The sequence below is a fragment of the Oncorhynchus keta genome, chromosome 22, assembly GCF_023373465.1.
Source record: "Oncorhynchus keta strain PuntledgeMale-10-30-2019 chromosome 22, Oket_V2, whole genome shotgun sequence".
Classification (NCBI taxonomy): domain Eukaryota; kingdom Metazoa; phylum Chordata; class Actinopteri; order Salmoniformes; family Salmonidae; genus Oncorhynchus; species Oncorhynchus keta.
In genome coordinates, this window is record NC_068442.1 from 38,834,668 (window position 1) to 38,853,654 (window position 18,987).

The window sequence follows — 18,987 nt, forward strand, 5'->3', positions numbered from 1 at the left end:
AACTTGCAGGTGCCTTGGTGGAAGAGGGGAGTAACATCTCACAGCAAGAACAGGCAAATCTGGTGCGGTCCATGAGGATATGCACTGCAGTACTTAATGCAGCTGGTGGCCACACCAGATACTGACTGTTACTTTTGTTTTTGACCCCCCCCCCCCCCCTTTGTTCAGGGACACATTATTCCATTTCTGTTAGTCACATGTCTGTGGAACTTGTTCAGTTAAATATTTAAAAAACTGTAGAGGTAGAGCAACAAGACATATCACACAATACCATTAGAGAAACAGCCTATAATACATGGTTTAGTCACACATATCCCCAGTCCATAATCAATAAACAATGGCAATTGCCAGGGATAGATCGATTTTAATAAAACATCCAAAACGGCAGTCATTAAAAACATATCTTTCTAACGCTAAGTTACCTTTGATTCTGCAAATACAGAAGTCAACGTTATGAATTCTTCCAGGCACTGAAATGGGAATGGCATCTTTCAGCATTTTAATAGTACACCGTTCAGAGATACAGTGTAATAATTTAAAACTCATTTAGTTGCCAGTTGACGTGCATGTTAGTCAATGACATTGTCTAACCGTAAAAAAAGAAAAAAAGAGATGCTCTGCTTTTTTGACACCACACTACAAAAAGCAAGTTCTGCAGGCTCTAGTTTTGTCTAATCTTGATTATTGTACAGTAGTGTGGTCCAGTGCTGCAAGGAAAGACCTAGTTAAGCTGCTGCTGGCCCAGAACAGAGCGGCACGTTTAGCTCTTAATGTAATCAGAGGGCTGATATAAATACTATGCATGCCAGTCTCTCTTGGTTAAGAGTTGAGGGGAGACTGACTGCATCACTTATTTTTATAAGAAACAGTGTTGAAAATCCCAAAATTGTTTGCATACTCAACTTACACACAGGTCTGACCCACCATACATGCCACCATGGGTCTTTTCATAGTCCCCAAATCCAGAACAAATTCAAGAAAACGTAGAGTATTATATAGAGCCCTAATTGCATGGAACTTCCTTCCATCTCATAATGCTCAAATGAACAGCAAACCGGTTTTCAAAAAACAGATAAAGCAACACCTCTCCCCTATTTGACCTAGTTTGTGTATGCATTGATATGTAGGCTACATGTGCCTTTTTTTAAATGTATGTAGTTCTGTCCTTGTCTAATGATGCTCTGTATTATGTTTTGTGTGGACCCCAGGAAGAGTAGCTGCTGCTTTTGCAACAGCTAATGGGGATCCTAATAAAATACCAAAATAGAATGAGGCGGGAAGCACGAAACAACAAGAGATATTTTCCTTAAGTAAGGCTTCTCTCCATTAACTCAAGTTCAACGGAGGCACATCTGCAACTAAAGAGCAGTGGAAGAAGACAATTGTACGTACTCATCCTGTTCCTGTTAAGATGCTTAGTATAGTCGAAAAATAACTTAACTTTTCCTATTGCCAATCTTAGTTATCATTTGCTTTAAAACATCTCATAAATATAAACTGCGTTTTATTAAAAAAAAAATCTAAATGTGCTGTATCATCATGTAATTCCAACATACATACATCAAATATTCTGTACAGGTGGAGAACCCCTTTATGTGTATCAATAGCCAGCTGATACAGTACAATTGCATATGGGGAGAAAAAAATAGAATGAGGCTGCGAGTGAGCATGTGTGTAGTTGGAGAATGGCCTGTGTATAGTTGGAGAATGGCTTGCGTATAGCTCGTTTGCTTGTGAGCGCAGCAGCACTCTTCTCCGTTCTCTCAGAGAAATACTGGCGTATCTTGTCCCGTTAGAAGGCGATATGTAGAGGCTGGCATTGTCTTCAAGTGAATCTGTTCAGAAAGATGAGCAGTTATGAATGTCAAAGCTAATAAAGAGAAAGTAGGCTTCTTGAAATTAAAATAATTATTAAATCTAGGGCTTCTGATTTGGGGTGGAAATCCTCTCACCTCCCCGACTGCGTTAGTCAAAATGTGGATGATCTTCTCGTGAGGAGTGGCTACCACACTCTGCCCGTTGATTTCAATGATGCGGTGTCCAACCCGGATGCCACCTCTCTCCGCAATCCCTCCACGCATCAGACTGCAGATCTGCTCAAGGCAACATGGGTATGAGAAAGATACAGAATGAAAAGATACGCGAGAGAGTTGAGGTGATTGAAGGTTGTGAAGCTATGAAAGTGGGCAATTTACCCTTTTTGCTTTACTACTATGGACTTTCATAAAATGGATGCTGTACAGGTACTATTCAATCGAAAAAATCAGTTTCGGACCACATTGATTTCAGATAAATTTTATTGAAGACCATATTCGCAGTGAGAAACAAAAAATAATCTCAAATGCATCACTAATGACTGGACAGGGCCTGACCCAAATAAATATTGACATAAATAAAACATTAATAAACTGAATGTTAGATCCTGTCTGGCAGTTGAATACATATACATCGTTTTTATTTTTTTTTAAATGTAGAGTAAAATGATATACAAAGTAACTGTCACTTACAATACCGTCCTCCACACTGAAGCCCAACTGAAATTTTGGGTCCGGTCGCTTGATTATAGCCATGGTGACGGGAGGGCAGTGGACAATACTGAGCTTCACCTCAGCTTGGTTTTTCAAATCCTTTTATAAAAAAAAAACAAGGGGATCATACAAATACTGGAGAGATTCCTGAAACATACATTTCTATGTCACCTTAAAGTATCCATTCACTATCTAACTGTATTATGTGCTCCGTACATGAAGAAAGGCATTCACAGAATGGGTATTGTGTGTGTGCATCCGTGCATGTGCGGAACACAGAACATTAGGTGAAAAACTCCAACATCCTACCATCAAGTCCAACCGCATGCCGAAATGATACTTTAGAACGCAAACATTTCCACCAATTGATCTCACGTCACCCGCATCAGTCTATGCCAGGGATCATCAACTAGATTATTTTCTAGGGTAGATGGTCAAGGGGTCGGGCTGCAAATTGACCGGAAGCCCAAAAAGATATAATCTGTCTTTCAAACCTTGATTACATTTGTATATGATCATACACTGAGTATACAAAACATTAGGAACACCTGATCTTTCCATGACAGACTGACAAGGTGAATCCTGTTGAAAGCTGATGCCATATTGATGTCACCTGTTAAATCCACTTCAATCAGTGTAGATGAAGGGGAGTGGACCGGCTAAAGAAGGACATTTAAAGTCTTGAGACTATTGAGACATGGGATGCGTGTGTGCCATTCAGAGGGTGAATGGGAAAGACAAAATATTTAAGTGCCTTTGAACGAGGTATGGTAGTAGGTGCCAGGCGCATCAGTTTGTGTCAAGAACTGCAAAGCTACTGGGTTTTTCAAGCTCAACAGTTTGCCGTGTGTATCAGGAATGGTCAACCACCTAAAGGACATCCAGCCAACTTCACACAAATGTGAGAAGCATTGGAGTCAACATGGGCCAAATAAAAATAACCTGTGGGCCGCCAGTTGGGGAACCCTGCTGTATGACTTCAGCAATACAGCACCATCTAGTGTGCATTCTACAAACTACATGATAGACAGCCAACAGTCACAGGAACTAATGAAACACAGATGCACAACACAACCCCCTCTTACCCGTATGATACTCTGGCAGGTGGTTATGGGGAGGCCCACAAGGCTGGTGCTATTGACAGACATGATGCGGTCTCCAATGCTGAGGGCCCCACAGCGCTCTGCAGGGCCACCGTGGAGTAGGTTGGCCACCACCACCGTGGGAAGGATGGACCCCCAGCCCGACTCCACCACCGCCACCCCCACTATCTCCCCGGGAGCCTTGGAGATGGACACCTGGACAGACAGCAGGAAGGTGGTTTAAGAGAAAGATGTAATTTCATCTGGGTGGTGTTCAGTAGGGAAACAAATTTCAAGATGTAAAACAGATGACAAGTTCAGAGAGTACCTAACCCAATTTAAACATAATTTTATCTTAACGCTACACAACATTGATGTACATTTCACTAAAATCATGAAATGTATGGATCTGTTTCATCAGTTTCTTGAGCAAAAGAGTAAGTGGCTGTTGCAGAGTGTAAAACCACAAATACCTCTGGTTTATTAAGGACAATATTATCTCCATGAACAACCAAATGTTAAAACAGATTGTTATCTAGGCAAGTACTTCCCAAAGCTCTCATCAGGGATCACCAGATGTTTCACACATTTGTTGTTTCCCTGAATTGGCAAACCTGATTCGATTAGTTAAGGGCTTGGTGATAGTTGACTAATTGAATCAGTAGTGCCAGTTTAGTGCTACAACCAATATGTGAAACGTCTGGTGGTCCCCAAGGAGAAGGTTGAGAATCCCTGCAGGGAGGAATACCGCATTTGTAGACCTACATTTAAAAGGACACCCCGGCTGGTCCTAACAACAAGGTGCTGAAATTGAGTGTTACTGTACCTCTCTGATGTTATCTGAATCAGAAAAGTGCACCAGGTCTCCGTTGTAGAGCTCCTGTGTGCCCAAGTAGTCACTGTACTCGCTGGGCTTTAGCTCGCTGGCCTTGATGCCGTTGGCATGGAGGAACTGCTGGTAGGCCACACCGAAGGCCTGGCCAATCGCCTGGGCGATCACCTGTGCCTACATGCAGGAAAGTGACAGTGAGTCAATGGGCATGTTCAGACATGTTTCAGACTGGCAGCCAACAGTATTGTAATCCTTTACATACCTGTTCATTCTCACAGAGTAGTTCAAGTAGACAAAATAGGCTGTGGCTAACGTATTATTAAACCAAACCTTTACCTATAATAATCTAATGAACTGCTAATTAGTGTTTCCTCCTGTTAATCGACTCCTGGCATGGAAAAATAACCTGTTTCTTTCTGTATTCAATAAAGCTGGTTTACCTAGTTGCTTAGGCAAAACAACGACAAGTTGGCTCAAGTACTGTAGAAAAAGACTGGCACCGGAACTAAAATAACAGTTCAACCTAATTATTTTCAACAAAAAAACACAAAACATATTGAACATAAAGTTGAACGGTTTCCACTTGGCTGACTCACATCATCGGAGTTAAACACATGGCAGATCATGCAGCACTTTTTCTGTGGCCCGGGGGAGTTTGCCCCGGTGGGGTTCTCCTCCTGGCCTTTACGGCCCACGGCCGGCTTCCTGCGGGCCATCAGGACCACGATGCTGCCGATGTCTGCGATGTAGGAGATCATCTGGAGAGGGTGGTCCATCATGGCCTCCTATAGGAGAAGCAGGAGGGATGAATGTATAGAAACTGTTTACTAACACTATTTGGTCTTTTTTAATTATTCTTTATTTAACTAGGCAAGTCAGTTAAGAACAAATTCTTATTTACAATGACGGCCTACCAAAAGGCAAAAGGTCTCCTGCGGGGAAGGGGGCTAGGAATAAAAATGTATCAAATAAAAAATATAGAACACACACACACAACACGGCAAGAGAGACAACACTACATAAAGAGAGAGACCTAAGGGGCCTCCCGGGTGGCGCAGTGGTTAAGGGCGCCAGCTGTGCCACCAGAGACTCTGGGTTCGCGCCCAGGCTCTGTCGTTACCGGTCATTCTTTAAAAGTAACTTCCTCACCATCTTAGATAAGCATGCTCCGTTCAAAAAATGCAGAACTAAGAACAGATATAGCCCTTGGTTCACCCCAGACCTGACTGCCCTCGACCAGCACAAGAACATCCTGTGGCGGACTGCAATAGCATTGAATAGTCCCCGCGATATGCAACTGTTCAGGGAAGTCAGGAACCAATACACGCAGTCAGTCAGGAAAGCAAAGGCCAGCTTTTTCAAGCTGAAATTTGCATCCTGTAGCTCTAACTCCAAAAAGTTCTGGGACACTGTAAAGTCCATGGAGAACAAGAACAGGTAACACGGTCACCACCGATAAATCCATGATAATCGAAAACTTCAACAAGCATTTCTCAACGGCTGGCCATGCCTTCCTCCTGGCTACTCCAACCTCGGCCAACAGCACCCCCCGCAGCTGCTCGCCCAAGCCTCCCCAGCTTCTCCTTTACCCAAATCCAGATAGCAGATGTTCTGAAAGAGCTGCAAAACCTGGACCCATACAAATCAGCTGGGCTTGACAATCTGGACCCTCTATTTCTGAAACTATCCGCCGCCATTGTCGTAACCCCTATAGCCAGCCTGTTCAACCTCTCGTATTGTCTGAGATCCCCAAGGATTGGAAAGCTGCCACAGTCATCCCCCTCTTCAAAGGGGGAGACACCCTGGACCCAAACTGTTTACAGGCCTATATCCATCCAGCCCTGCCTATCAAAGGTCTTCGAAAGCCAAGTCAACAAATAGATCACTGACCATCTCGAATCCCACCGTACCTTCTCCACTGTGCAATCTGGTTTCCGAGCCGGTCACGGGTGCACCTCAGCCATGCTCAAGGTACTAAACGATATCATAACAGCCATCGATAAAAGACAGTACTGTGCAGCCGTCTTCATCGACCTGGCCAAGGCTTTTGACTCTGTCAATCACCATATTCTCATCGGCAGACTCAGTAGCCTCAGTTTTTCTAATGACTGCCTTGCCTGGTTCACCAACTATTTTGCAGACAGAGTTCAGTGTGTCAAATCGGAGGGCATGTTGTCCGGTCCTCTGGCAGTCTATGGGGGTGCCGCAGGGTTCAATTCTCGGGCCGACTCTTTTCTCTGTATATATCAATGATGTTGCTCTTGCTGTGGGCGATACCCTGATCCACCTCTACGCAGACGACACCATTCTGTATACTTCTGGCCCTTTCATGGACACTGTGCTATCTAACTTCCAAACGAATATGTGGACATCTATAAGTACCTAAATGTCTGTCTAGAGTGTAAACTCTCCTTCCAGACTCATATCAAACATCTCCAATCTAAAATCAAATCTAGAGTTGCCTTTCTATTTCGCAACAAAGCCTCCTTCACTCACACCGCCAAACTTACCCTAGTAAAACTGACTATCCTACCGATCCTCGACTTCGGAGATGTCATCTACAAAATAGCTTCCAATACTCTACTCAGCAAACTGCATGCAGTTTATCACTGTGCCATCCGTTTTGTTACTAAAGCATCTTATACCACCCACCACTGCAACCTGTATGCTCTAGTCGGCTGGCCCTCTCTACATATTCGTCGCCAGACCCACTGGCTCCAGGTCATCTACAAGTTCATGCTAGGTAAAGCTCCGCCTTATCGCAGTTCACTGGTCACGATGGCAACACCCACCCGTAGCACGTGCTCCAGCAGGTGTATCTCACTGATCATCCCTAAAGCCAACATCTCATTTGGCCGCCTTTCCTTCCAGTTCTCTGCTGCCTGTGACTGGAACGAATTGCAAAAATCGCTGAAGTTGGAGACTTTTATCTCCACCACCAACTTCAAACATCTGCTATCTGAGCAGCTAAACAATCACTGCAGCTGTACATAGTCCATCGGTAAATAGCCCACCCAATTTACCTACCTCATCCCCATACTGTTTTTATTTATTTACTTTTCTGCTCTTTTGCACACCAGTATCTCTACCTGCACATGACCATCTGATCATTTATCACTCCAGTGTTAATCTGCTAAATTGTAATTATTCGCCTAACTCCTCATGCCTTTTGCACACAATGTATATAGACTCTTTTTTTTCTACTGTGTTATTGACTTGTATATTGTTTACTCCATGTGTAACTCTGTGTTGTCTGTTCACACTGCTATGCTTTATCTTGGCCAGGTCGCAGTTGTAAATGAGAACTTTTTCTCAACTAGCCTACCTGGTTAATTAAATAATTAAAATTAAATTAAAATATAATGGGAACCTCCCTAGAGAGAAGATACAGGTTAAAAGGGTCAGAGATGGGCTTGGCGAAGATAGGGGCAACAACCTTAAAAAAGAAAGGTCTAAACCATCTGACCCAGTTTAAGGAGCTCCTTTAGCACCTCGGACTCAGTGACTGCCTGCAAGGAGAAACTTTGTAGCAGGGCAGGGGAAAAAAAGAGTGAGAAGCATTGGGGATAGTCGCATTAGAAGGGGTGGGAGATTAGGAAATGTTGGACGGGCAAGGAGGCATTGCTGAGTCAAATAGGAATCCTGACTTAATGAAGTGGTGATTTAAAGAGCTCAGCCATGTACTCCTTGTCAGTAACAACCACATCATCAACATTAAGGGACATGGGCAGCTGTGAGGAGGAAGGTTTATTCTTCAGGGCTTTAACCGTTTTCTAGAATTCCTTGGTGTTAGACCCACAGAGAGAGAACTGCTCCTTAAAGTAACTAACTTTGGCCTCCCGGATAGCCTGAGTGCACTTTCCCAATTGCCTGAACAAGAGCCAGTCAGCGTGTGCTGAGTCTTTCGCCAAAAGCAATTCTTGAGGTGGAGGAACTCTGCAAGATCACGGTCAACCCAGGGGCTGAACCTTTAGGTGTAAGTTTAACACTAATGAAATAAATCCATGATAGATCCATTCCCACTGGGCCTAACAACAAAGATGGCCAGGCTAGTTTAACAGTAACCACTATATATCTAGGACCAGCCAGCCATTAAGTAGGGAAAAGCTGAAAAACTGTCACAAAATTAACTTGCCTATTCAACTGCACAGGCTGAGTACGACGCAAATTAGAGACACTTTTATTCAAGGAATGACCTAAGCTACTTTGTCATTCATTCAAACCAAACCTGTGTGTCTGCGCTGAGGACCTTGATGCGCTGAGTGGAGATGAAGAGATCCACCTCAGTCATAGGCTGAGACTCTCCCTCTGGGGCCTGGAGAAAGACAAGAGCAGATGTTTTGATGACACAATCTAAAGCAGATCACCGCTTTTTAGCAGAATGATCTGTCTGACCCATTCTGGCACTTATGGCCCCCCCACTTCCCACTTATCCCAGTCAAAGCTGTTCTCTATCCTGGCACCCCAATGGCGGAACAAGCTTCCCCCTAACGTCTGGACAGCACAGTCCCTGCCAATCCTCCAACCACGTCTAGAAACCTACCTCTTCAAAAAGTAGAAGGGAAAAAAACACCCTGCCATTGAACTTGCGCCTTTCTTTTCTTACTAGCACTTACTTTGCAGTCATAGATGCGTTATTGAGGAAAAGTTCTACTGATGCACCAACCCACAGCGGGGAAAAAAACAAGGTTCTGCCGCAGCACACTCTAAACCCTAGCAGTCTCAATCGACTGAGATGTGGTTGTCTTACCTTGCTACCTTAAGATAAATGTACCAAAATGTAAGTTGCTTGGTATAGGAGCATGTGCTAAATGACTAAAATGCCAAAAGTAAACTTACTTTGATCCTGTCCACAGCCTCTTGGGCCTGTTTCATTCGGGCGTTGGTGGAAGGGTTCTTGTCAGACTTGAGCTGGGTGGAGCCCAGGTACTTTGCCCCAAATATGACCCCATCCAGGAGGTCATCTGGGTCACAGGGGCCAGGCACTGACACAAAAACAAGTGACTTAACAGAAATGTATTACTATTGCTATTACTGCTATTATTATTATTGAGATTCCAATAAAAGAAGCACAGAAGTTTTACATAGCCTATGTTTAGCTTACCATCTTTATAGGCTGGGTGGTCCTCTGTGCCCTGTAAGTGAAGAGGTCAATGATAATTGAACAAAGTAAAAGACACAGCTCATTTGAACCAATCAATCATCAGCAAAATAATTGATACTTTACTAAAGGTCGACCGATGAATCGGAATGGACGATTAATTAGGGCCGAAGTTATCATAACAATCGGTATTTTTGGACACCGATTAAAAAATATATATATATTTTACACCTTTATTTAACTAGGCAAGTCAGTTAAGAACACATTCTAATTTTCAATGACAGCCTAGGGTTGGTGGGTTAACTGCCTTGTTCAGGGGAAGAACGACAGATTTTTACCTTCGTTTTTGCAACCTTCTGGTCCAACGCTCTAACCACCTGCCTTACATTGCACTCCACGAGGAGACTGCGTGGCAGGCTGACTACCTGTTACGTGAGGGCAGCAATAAGCCAAGGTAAGTTGCTAGCTAGCATTAAACTTATAAGAAACAATCTTAACATAATCACTAGTTAACTACACATGGTTGATGATATTGCTAGTTTATCTAGCGTGTCATGCGTTGCATATAATCGATGCGGTGCCTGTTAATTTCTCATTGATCCTACTTCGACAAACAGGTGATGAATTAACAGGCGCATTTGCGGAAAAAAGCACTGTCGTTGCAACAATGTAACCAAACCATAAACATCAATGCCTTTCTTTAAAATCAATACACAAGTATATATTTTTAAACCTGCATAATTAGTTAATACTGCCTGCTAACATGAATTTCTTATAACTAGGGAAATTGTCACTTCTCTTGCATTCCATGGAAGCAGTCAGTTGCAGCAGTTTGGGCCACCTGGCTCATTGCGAACTGTGTGAAGTCCATTTATTCCTAACGAAGGCCGTAGTTAATTTGCCAGAATTGTACATAATTATGACATAACATTGAAGGTTGTACAATGTAACAGCAATATTTAGACTTAGGGATGCCATCCGTTAGATAAAATACGGAACGGTTCCATATTTCACTGAAAGAAAGTTTCTGGATTCGACCATTTTAATGACCAACGGCTCGTATTTCTGCGTGTTATTACGTTATAATTAAGTCTATGATTTGATTGAGCAGTCGTAGGCACCAGCAGGCTCGTAAGCATTCATTCAAACAGCACTTTTGTGCATTTGCCAGCAGATCTTCGCAACGCTTCAAGCCTATCAACTCTCGAGATTAGGCTGGTGTAACCGATGTGAAATGGCTAGTTAGCGGGGTGTGCTCTAATAGCGTTTCAAACGTCACTCGCTCTGAGACTTGGAGTAGTTGTTCCCCTTGCTCTGCATGGGTAAAGCTGCTTCGATGGTGGCTGTTGTCGGTGTGTTCCTGGTTCGAGCCCAGGTAGGGGCGAGGAGAGGGACGGAAGCTATACTTTTACACTGACAATACTAAAGTGCCTATAAGAACATCCAATAGTCAAAGGTATATGAAACACAAATCGTATAGAGAGAAAGTCCTATAGTAACTACAACCTAAAACTTCATACCTGGGAATATTGAAGAATCATGTTAAAATGAACCACCAGCTTTCTTATTTTTATTTGACCTTTATTTAACCAGGCAAGTCAGTTAAGAACAAATTCTTATTTTCAATAACGGCCCCTGAACAGTGCCTGTTCAGGGGCAGAACGACAGATTTGTACCGTGTCAGCTCGGGGGTTTGAACTTGCAACCTTCCGGTTACAAGTCCAATGCTCTAACCACTAGGCTACCCTGTCGCCCCAGGGTAGCCTAGTGCCGCCCCAGGGTAGCCTAGTGCCGCCCCAGGGTAGCCTAGTGCCGCCCCAGGGTAGCCTAGTGCCGCCCCAGGGTAGCCTAGTGTTCTCAGCAAGGAACTTAAACCTTTAAACTTTTACTTTCTTCTCCAACACTTTGTTTTTGCATGATTTAAACCAAATTGAACATGTTTCATTATTTATTTGAGGCTAAATTGATTTTATTGATTGATTATATTAAACTAAAATAAGTGTTCATTCAGTATTGTTGTAATTGTCATTACAAATAAATACACATATATTTTTATTTTAAAATCAGCCAATTAAATCGGTATCTGCTTTTTTTTGGTCCTCCAATAATCGGTATTGGCGTTGAAAAATCATAATCGGTCGACCTCTATACTTTACCTAACAAAAAATATTGTGAAGTGTTGGTCCCATGCTTCACGAGCAAAAGAAAAGATCACAGAAATGTTCCATAGACACAAAAATTGTATTTTTGAAATGTTGTGCACAAATTGGTTTTTCATCCCTGTTAGTGAGCATTTCTTCTTTGCCAAGATAATCCCCTCCACTTGACAGGTGTGGAATATCAAGAAACTGATTAAAAAGCATGATCATTACACAGGTGCACCTTGTACTGGAGACAAAAAGCCACTCTAAAATGTGCAGTTTAGTCACACAACAATATCACAGATGTCTCAAGTTGAGGATGTGTGCAATTGGCATGATGACTGCAGGAATGTCCACCAGAGCTGTTGCCAGAGAATTGAATGTTCATTTATCTACCATAAGCCACCTCCAACATTGTTTAAGAGAATTTGGCAGTATGTCTAACTGGCCTCACAACCGCAGACACGTGTAACCACAACAGCCCAGGACCTTGGCTTCTTCAAGTGGGAGGGCCTATGCCTTCCCAGGCACACCCATGGCTGTGCTCCTGAGAGTAGGGCCTAATGAATTTTAAAATCGTTGAAATTGTTGCATGATGTTTATATTTTTGTTCAGTATTATAACACCACCATTAATCATTAATAACCATCTTTCAGCATGTCCCACCTACCCGCTCACTGTTCTCTGCATCGTTGACCTCCTCTGGAGCCTCCTCCCCTAACTTCATCCACACAGGCTCTGGGACCTCATCCTCGGGGCTAGAGTCAACGGAGTCATCTATGTGGCGCAGCCGCCCGCTGTTCCCAAAGTGGTCCCAGAACCTCTCCCCGTCCTCCTGGTTGTACGAGACAGACACCACCGCATCCATCTCTTCTCTCCGGGCCATGTAAGGAAGAACATGGGTATCAGAGGGACTGGGCTGGGGAACCCCGATCTCTGTACACTCCAGCAGCCCTAATAGGTCTCTCTGTTGACTTTCAGAGAACAGCAGCCCCGACGCCTGATTCAGGTTCTGCTCTGGTAGGAAAGGGCTGACGTCAGTCAACAGAGATGGGCCTGCAGGGTCAAAGTCCGAGGACTCAGAGAACGCTGATGGTGTAGGGTCAGTGCTTGAGTTCCTGGGGAAAGGGCTTTCTCCGATGACTTGGAGTCGGTTCAACAGGTGGCGGATCCTAGTGTGGTCTTCGTCACCTGGTCTCCAGATCTCAACCTTCTTCTCTTCCTCCACCACTCTTTCCTTTTCACAAGGATCCAGGACCCGTTCAGTTGGGGTTCTATCCTCAGGAGCAAAGTTGATTAGCTCCTCCTGGCTAACTGCCACAGGTAAAGCTACAGTGTCACTGGTGTCCAAGAGAGGTAGGGACTCACCTACTCCATCCACGGCAGATAGGGACTCACCTAGTACATCCTCTGGACTGTCCATAGCGACAGAGGAGGGAGGACAGCTGGGATCATCCATCTCTTCCACTGACCCTGCTTCACTAGAGTCGTCTGACCTCCAGTCCAGAGGAGGGGGCTCTATCAGGTTAAAGGAGTCCAGGTCCTCTGATTCAGGGTGGGAAGCCTTGGAGGCAGCTTTATGTGACTGGCTTTGACTGTCTGGATCACCTACAGCAGGTCCACCACAAGCAGTGTTCTCCTGTTGAGGTGAGGAATCTGTTTGTTCCACCTTGTTTCCAGCAGGGCAATTATTGGGCTCCATTTTCTGGATAGGAGTACGGGTCATTGGCAACACATCAACAAGTTGACATGATAGAGACTCCACATACAAGCACCTTTCAATGTCTTGTGGGGTGTTTCGGCAAAGGTTGAGCCATTTAAAGGGGTTACTATACTGTTTCACTGTGAAAGTAGACAATTTTAAAAACATACATTAAAATATATTACTTAATGAATAATAATTTATATTTACACCATCAAATTGCATATCGTCTAACACTATCCTACAGTAATCAAAATTGTAAATGCTTTTCACATCCCCCATTTCTTGTGCAGGGGATAATGAAAGCACCCTGTTTTTGTCTTCATTGACCTATGTCCAAGAAAGAAGTACTGCTATATTGCTTCAGGCTCAAAGTACATGTTATGGTCATGTGACACCAAGTCCCCTTTGTGAAACGAGCCTGACAATACGGTATGTTTGTATTCGTATTAAGCTACTGTCGTCATTGTAAAATTTTCTCCATATTTCTCCAGAGCTAATTTGCTAACGTTAGCTTCATTTAGCTTAGCTAACGCGTTAGCAAGTATGGCTAGCTACTCAGCTGACTTTCAGCTAATTTACAGCCAATAAGCTTTAGTAATCTTCCTGCTGGTTTGCGAACAAGTTAAGGACATTTTGGGCGATATTGGCAGTACCACCCTAACTGACATGATCCAGATGCTCACCCTGTTAAATTCTGGATCCGATGAATGCTTGAACTTTACTGCCACGGACGAAGTTGACGTGGCTGGGAACTCTTTTGCAACGAAACAAGTCGGCAATATAGCAGTGTCTTCGTAGTAATAGCTACACTTTTAACAACACTGTGCTGAGTCAATTAGCAGTACGTCTGTCTCGTGTATGAAACATAAAATGCTGCTGTTGTATGCATCTCTACTACAGAGTTACATAAATTGTTTCGGTGGTCTTCTCTCTGCCGCTACAAACAATGTTGACTTAGTGCGCATGCGTAAAACTGAGTTAAGTCATGCTCAATCTATTGTCAAACTGAACTTCATACAGTGCCTTCGGAAAGTATTCAGACCCACTGACTTTTCCACATTTTGTTACGTTACTTATTCTAAAATTGAATAAACATTTCAATGATCTACACACAATACACCATATTGACAAAGCATAAACAGGCTTTTAGAAAATGTTGCTAATTTATTCAAAATAAAAAATATCAATAACTTATTACACAAGAATCCAGACCCTTTGCTATGAGCCTCGAAATTGAGCTCCGGTGTATCTTGCTTCCATTGATTATCCTTGAGATGTTTCTTCAACTTGACTGGAGTCCACCTGTGGTAAATTCAACTGATTGAATATGATCTGGAAAGGCATACACATGTCACACAGTTGACAGTGCATGTCAGAGCAAAAACCACACCATGAGGTTGAAGGAATTGTCCGTAGATCTCCAAGACACAGATCTGGGGAAGGGTTCCAAAAAATGTCTGCAGCATTTAAGGTCCCTAAGAACACAGTGGCCTCCATTTTTAAATGGAAGAAGTTTGGAACCACCAAGACTCTTCCTAAAGCAGGCCACCTGGCCAAACTGAGAAATTGGGGGAGAAGGGCCTTGGTCAGGGAGGTGACAACGAACCCGATGGTCACTGACAGAGCTCTAGAGTTCCTCTGTGGACATGGGATAACCTTCCAGAAGGACAACCATCTCTGCAGCACTCCACCAATCTGACCTTTATGGTAGAGTGGCCTGATGGAAGCCACTGCCCACTTTGAGTTTGCCAAAAGGTACCTTAAAGCCTCTCCGACCATAAGAAACCAGATTCTCTGGTCTGATGAAACCAAGATTGACCTCTTTGGCCTGAATGACTAACGTCACATCTAGAGGAAACCTGGCACCATCCCTACGGTGAAGCATTGTGGTGGCGGCAGCATCATGCTGTAGGGATGTTTCTCAAATCAAATTTTATACGCCACATGCGCTTGATTAGCAGATGTTATTGCGGGTGTAGCGAAATGCTTGTGCTTCTAGCTCCGACAGTGCAGTAATATCTAACAAATTTCCAGTTTTGATGCACCTGTACTGACCTCGCCTTCTGGTCAATAATGGGGTGAACAGGCAGTGGCTCGGGTGGTTGATGCCCTTGAAATTTTTGGCCTTCCTGTGACAAGCCAAATTTCTTTAGCCTCATGAGGTTGAGGAGGCTCTGTTGCTCCTTCTTCACAACACTGTATGTGCGGGTGGTCCATTTCAGTTTGTCAGTGATGTGTACGCCAAGGAACTTGAAGCTTTTCGTGCTTCAACAAAGTACCGAGTAAAGGGTCCGAATACTCACGTAAATGTAATTTCAGTTTTTTTTTAAGAAATGTACTTTGTCATTATGGGGTATTATGTGTAGATTGAGTGAGGGAGGGAGTGAGGGAGGGGACAATGTAATACATTTAAGAATAAGGCTGTAACATAACAAAATGTGGAAAAAGTCAAGGGGTCTGAATACTTTCCCGAATGCACTGTATGAGATTTATATATAATAAAAACAGGTACATTATGTAATTTAACTGTATTTTATTCTAGGAAAATTATGAACAAAAATTACAATTCATCACTGTTCACAGCAGCTGATATTTTCATTGTCGAGCCTGTTTCTGTGGTTGAAATAGCAGCCACAAATGTTGTGTTGACGTTGTTTGATTGGTAATGTTCATAAAACCATACTGAAAGGGCAATTGCTACTCTGAGATAAAGTTAGGATTATATTTTACCAAAAAATTGATTGGTGCCAAAATGCCAAACAATTAATGTTACAGCAATATTGTTCAGATCTAATATTCAGAATTCTAAAAAAAATAGGTTAAAAAGGTTCATTCATTTAATTAAAATGTAATAGATATTCTATATTTTTTCAATTCACATTCCATGGGTTTATGTGAGAAATACTGAGAGTCATAACAGATCATTGGAGTGCCTAGCTAGGAGAAACAGTAGGCCAGCTGAACATGACTCAACTCAAGCACAGGAGGACAGAGCTTCCCATGCTTTACTGTATTCCTACTAGTAAAAAGTCAACTTAAAATATGTCTGGGCTATGTTCAACACCGCTGAACAGTTGGTTTAAAAACAGACAATAGTCAACTGTTGCATCTGGTTGTGGAGCTTTGTCAAGAAAAGAGAAACAAACCATTAATTACCAACACTGGGCACAACGATGTCATCCAGAACAGGGTTTGATGTTGAATGTTCCCCAAATTTCAGTAGATTTTTCAACGAATTCTGATTGGGTTATCAAATGTGTTAGTCAAAAAAAGAAAAGATTTGTCAAAGCAATTAGACTAGGCACTGACTGCTTGACTGGCACCCATCTGGATCAAGCCAATCAGGGATGACGTGGTGCCCATAAGTCCAACTAGCCAATTGGGAAAGCGTCCTGCCCAGAGGAAACCAGGGGGCATCCAATGAATGGCATTACTCAGATCTGCCATGCTGCTGAGAATACTGAGGACCTCCCCTTGCACCTGCCTCCGGAGCTGAGACCTGCTGGCAACAGTTCCCTCACTGGAGAGAGACAAATCAAACCCAAGATACGTTTATATACACTCATTGGTTTAGCAACACACGTATCTAGTATCCTTACCTGAAATGTCCTCCCAATTGATGTGATGAATATGCATTGGGAACGCCAAGATTCCTTCAATATATTTTATGCAATGGAACACAGTCATTGACACACACACAACACAAGTAAACTGATTCAGCTTTGACCCGACTCACCTACTGTCGCCTCGTGTTGACTTCCTTAACTTCTTCCGCAGCAGCATGACAACCCTCATGGACCTAGAATGAGAAGTGTGTATGGTGAAGAAAACCTGCTTGTAGCCATTCTACATGCCTCCCACTATCACTGAGCGTTTCAAATCCTGTCCAAAGCAATAGGCTACATTCGAAGAAAAGCTCCATGCCAAAATCTGTACTGTAAGTATGCCAATGTAATCTCGTCCACCAGCCAGCTCCAAACTGAACCACTCTCTACAGTAGAAATTGAGCCTGGGAACAAGGATAATAGCAACTTTTAGTACTTTGGCCATATGTCAAATAGGCTAGCAGCATTGTAACTTTCACTAATTGAAGAGTGCCTCAGATTTGTTTTGTAGTATGAAACCATCAGTGGAGAAATATTCTTACCTGAAAACGCCTAAAAGCAGAGATACTCCCCAGAGTATACCGCTTAGTAGCCACCATTTGTCAGACTTAGCACTGATGATCTTGGCATCGGCAGCCCACGCTATATGTTCACAAGGGTAATACAGCTGGTCAGCCACATTATTCAGCACAGACATCCAGCGCAGTGCAGAATCTTCTTCCTGGAGAGAGGGACATGCATGTCAATCTAAAGAAAGTGTCAATTCTATTCTAAGTCTCTGTCCCTCAATCTCTCACTTGGGGAATCTGGCTTTAATTAGTTTCAATTGTGTGTTGACACTGACATGCTTTGATATTGAAGTGGGGCTATTGCCATGTCTTGAGACACAGATGATGGCTGGCTATGTAATTTCAGAAACCTTTCATACAGGGCATTTCTGATCATAGAAATAGACCAGAGTTTCCCAAACTCAGTCCCCCAAGGTGTGCACATTTTGTTTTTTGACCTAGCACTGCACAGCTGATTCAAATAATCATCATAACTAATCATCAAGCTTTGAACATTTGAATCAGCTGTGTAGTGTTGGGGCAAAAACCAAAACATACACCCCTAGGGGTCCAGAGGACCGAGATTGGGAAATGTTGCTATAGTCTCATTGCTCACCCCGGCTCCAAGACCATAGCTTTGTGAATATGTGAGCATGGAGAGGTCATCGAAGAGTCGAAGTACAGTCCGACAGTGGCTTAGCTGTGCAGAGAACAGTAGGAGGCTCTTTCCAAGCTGTGCGGTTGACCGCCCTGGCTTCTCAGACAGAACCCCACCAACCAGCTGGGACCCATAGCACAGTGTCCTTATCTGCCCACAAATATCCCACATAACACAAGGCCATTCTATTAGGAAGAATGTGGTGGTATGCATAGTCATTTAAATAGGGCAATGACTCAACATTTGTCATATTTAAAATGAAATAACTGAATGTTTTGGTGGGACACTTACCACTTTATCTCTTCCTCTGTACGACTCAAGCACATTCACAAGCGACTCCAATGAATTTTGCATTATGTAAACACACTAGTAGCGGTCTGCAAGTCAGGTGTACACAGCTCTGTTCACTCGAATGGAAATCAAATTGATCCTGCCGGTGTTGACTGCAACGTCCAAGCAATGACTGTGCGTCAAAGTAACAAAGATCTGTAAATGCACGTGACAGATGTCATCTTTTTCAGCTAGAAGATCAACACGAAATTGTGTGAAATAGTACCAAAAACAGGTTTCCTCTACAATCTGTGACACAGAAAATATGGTATTGTACTTTGAACAGGAAGTGTTCAATGATATATTTACGATATGCAGCCAGTAGTAATAGATCACATATTCAAAGATGCAATGCCCATGTGAAAAAACGGAAAAAGTGGGTAGCTTTTGATAATAAATTCCATGGGAATGTCAATAAATGTGTCATCTTTTTAAATCCTTCTTCTAATTCTTAGGA

General features: G+C 43.0%; 2 protein-coding genes across 3 annotated transcripts; both read right to left on the reverse strand.

The window, feature by feature from the left end:
• Positions 1–348: 348 nt before the first annotated feature.
• si:ch73-40i7.5 (amyloid-beta A4 precursor protein-binding family A member 3) lies at positions 349–14,376 on the reverse strand. The gene is made up of 11 exons (XM_035798958.2): positions 14,073–14,376; positions 12,355–13,526; positions 9,547–9,577; positions 9,282–9,427; positions 8,671–8,757; positions 5,039–5,227; positions 4,437–4,616; positions 3,614–3,826; positions 2,508–2,627; positions 1,953–2,093; positions 349–1,835 (listed from the first exon to the last, which is right to left on the reverse strand). The coding sequence occupies exons 2-11, from the start codon at positions 13,408–13,410 to the stop codon at positions 1,764–1,766; spliced, it is 2,235 nt and encodes a 744-aa protein (XP_035654851.1). The 5' UTR covers positions 13,411–13,526; positions 14,073–14,376; the 3' UTR covers positions 349–1,763.
• A 1,510-nt stretch (positions 14,377–15,886) lies between these two features.
• Positions 15,887–18,829, reverse strand: pex11g (peroxisomal biogenesis factor 11 gamma). Of its 2 annotated transcripts, XM_052475165.1 has the most exons (6): positions 18,492–18,829; positions 18,159–18,350; positions 17,537–17,715; positions 17,126–17,188; positions 16,989–17,042; positions 15,887–16,909 (listed from the first exon to the last, which is right to left on the reverse strand). In XM_052475165.1, exons 1-6 carry the CDS (start codon positions 18,552–18,554, stop codon positions 16,687–16,689), a joined length of 774 nt encoding a protein of 257 aa, XP_052331125.1. In that variant the 5' UTR covers positions 18,555–18,829; the 3' UTR covers positions 15,887–16,686. The 2 variants fall into 2 exon arrangements, with proteins under 2 accessions (XP_052331125.1, XP_035654852.1); XM_035798959.2 differs by lacking the exon at positions 16,989–17,042 and having other exon boundaries at positions 15,889–16,909; positions 18,492–18,826.
• Positions 18,830–18,987: the final 158 nt, after the last annotated feature.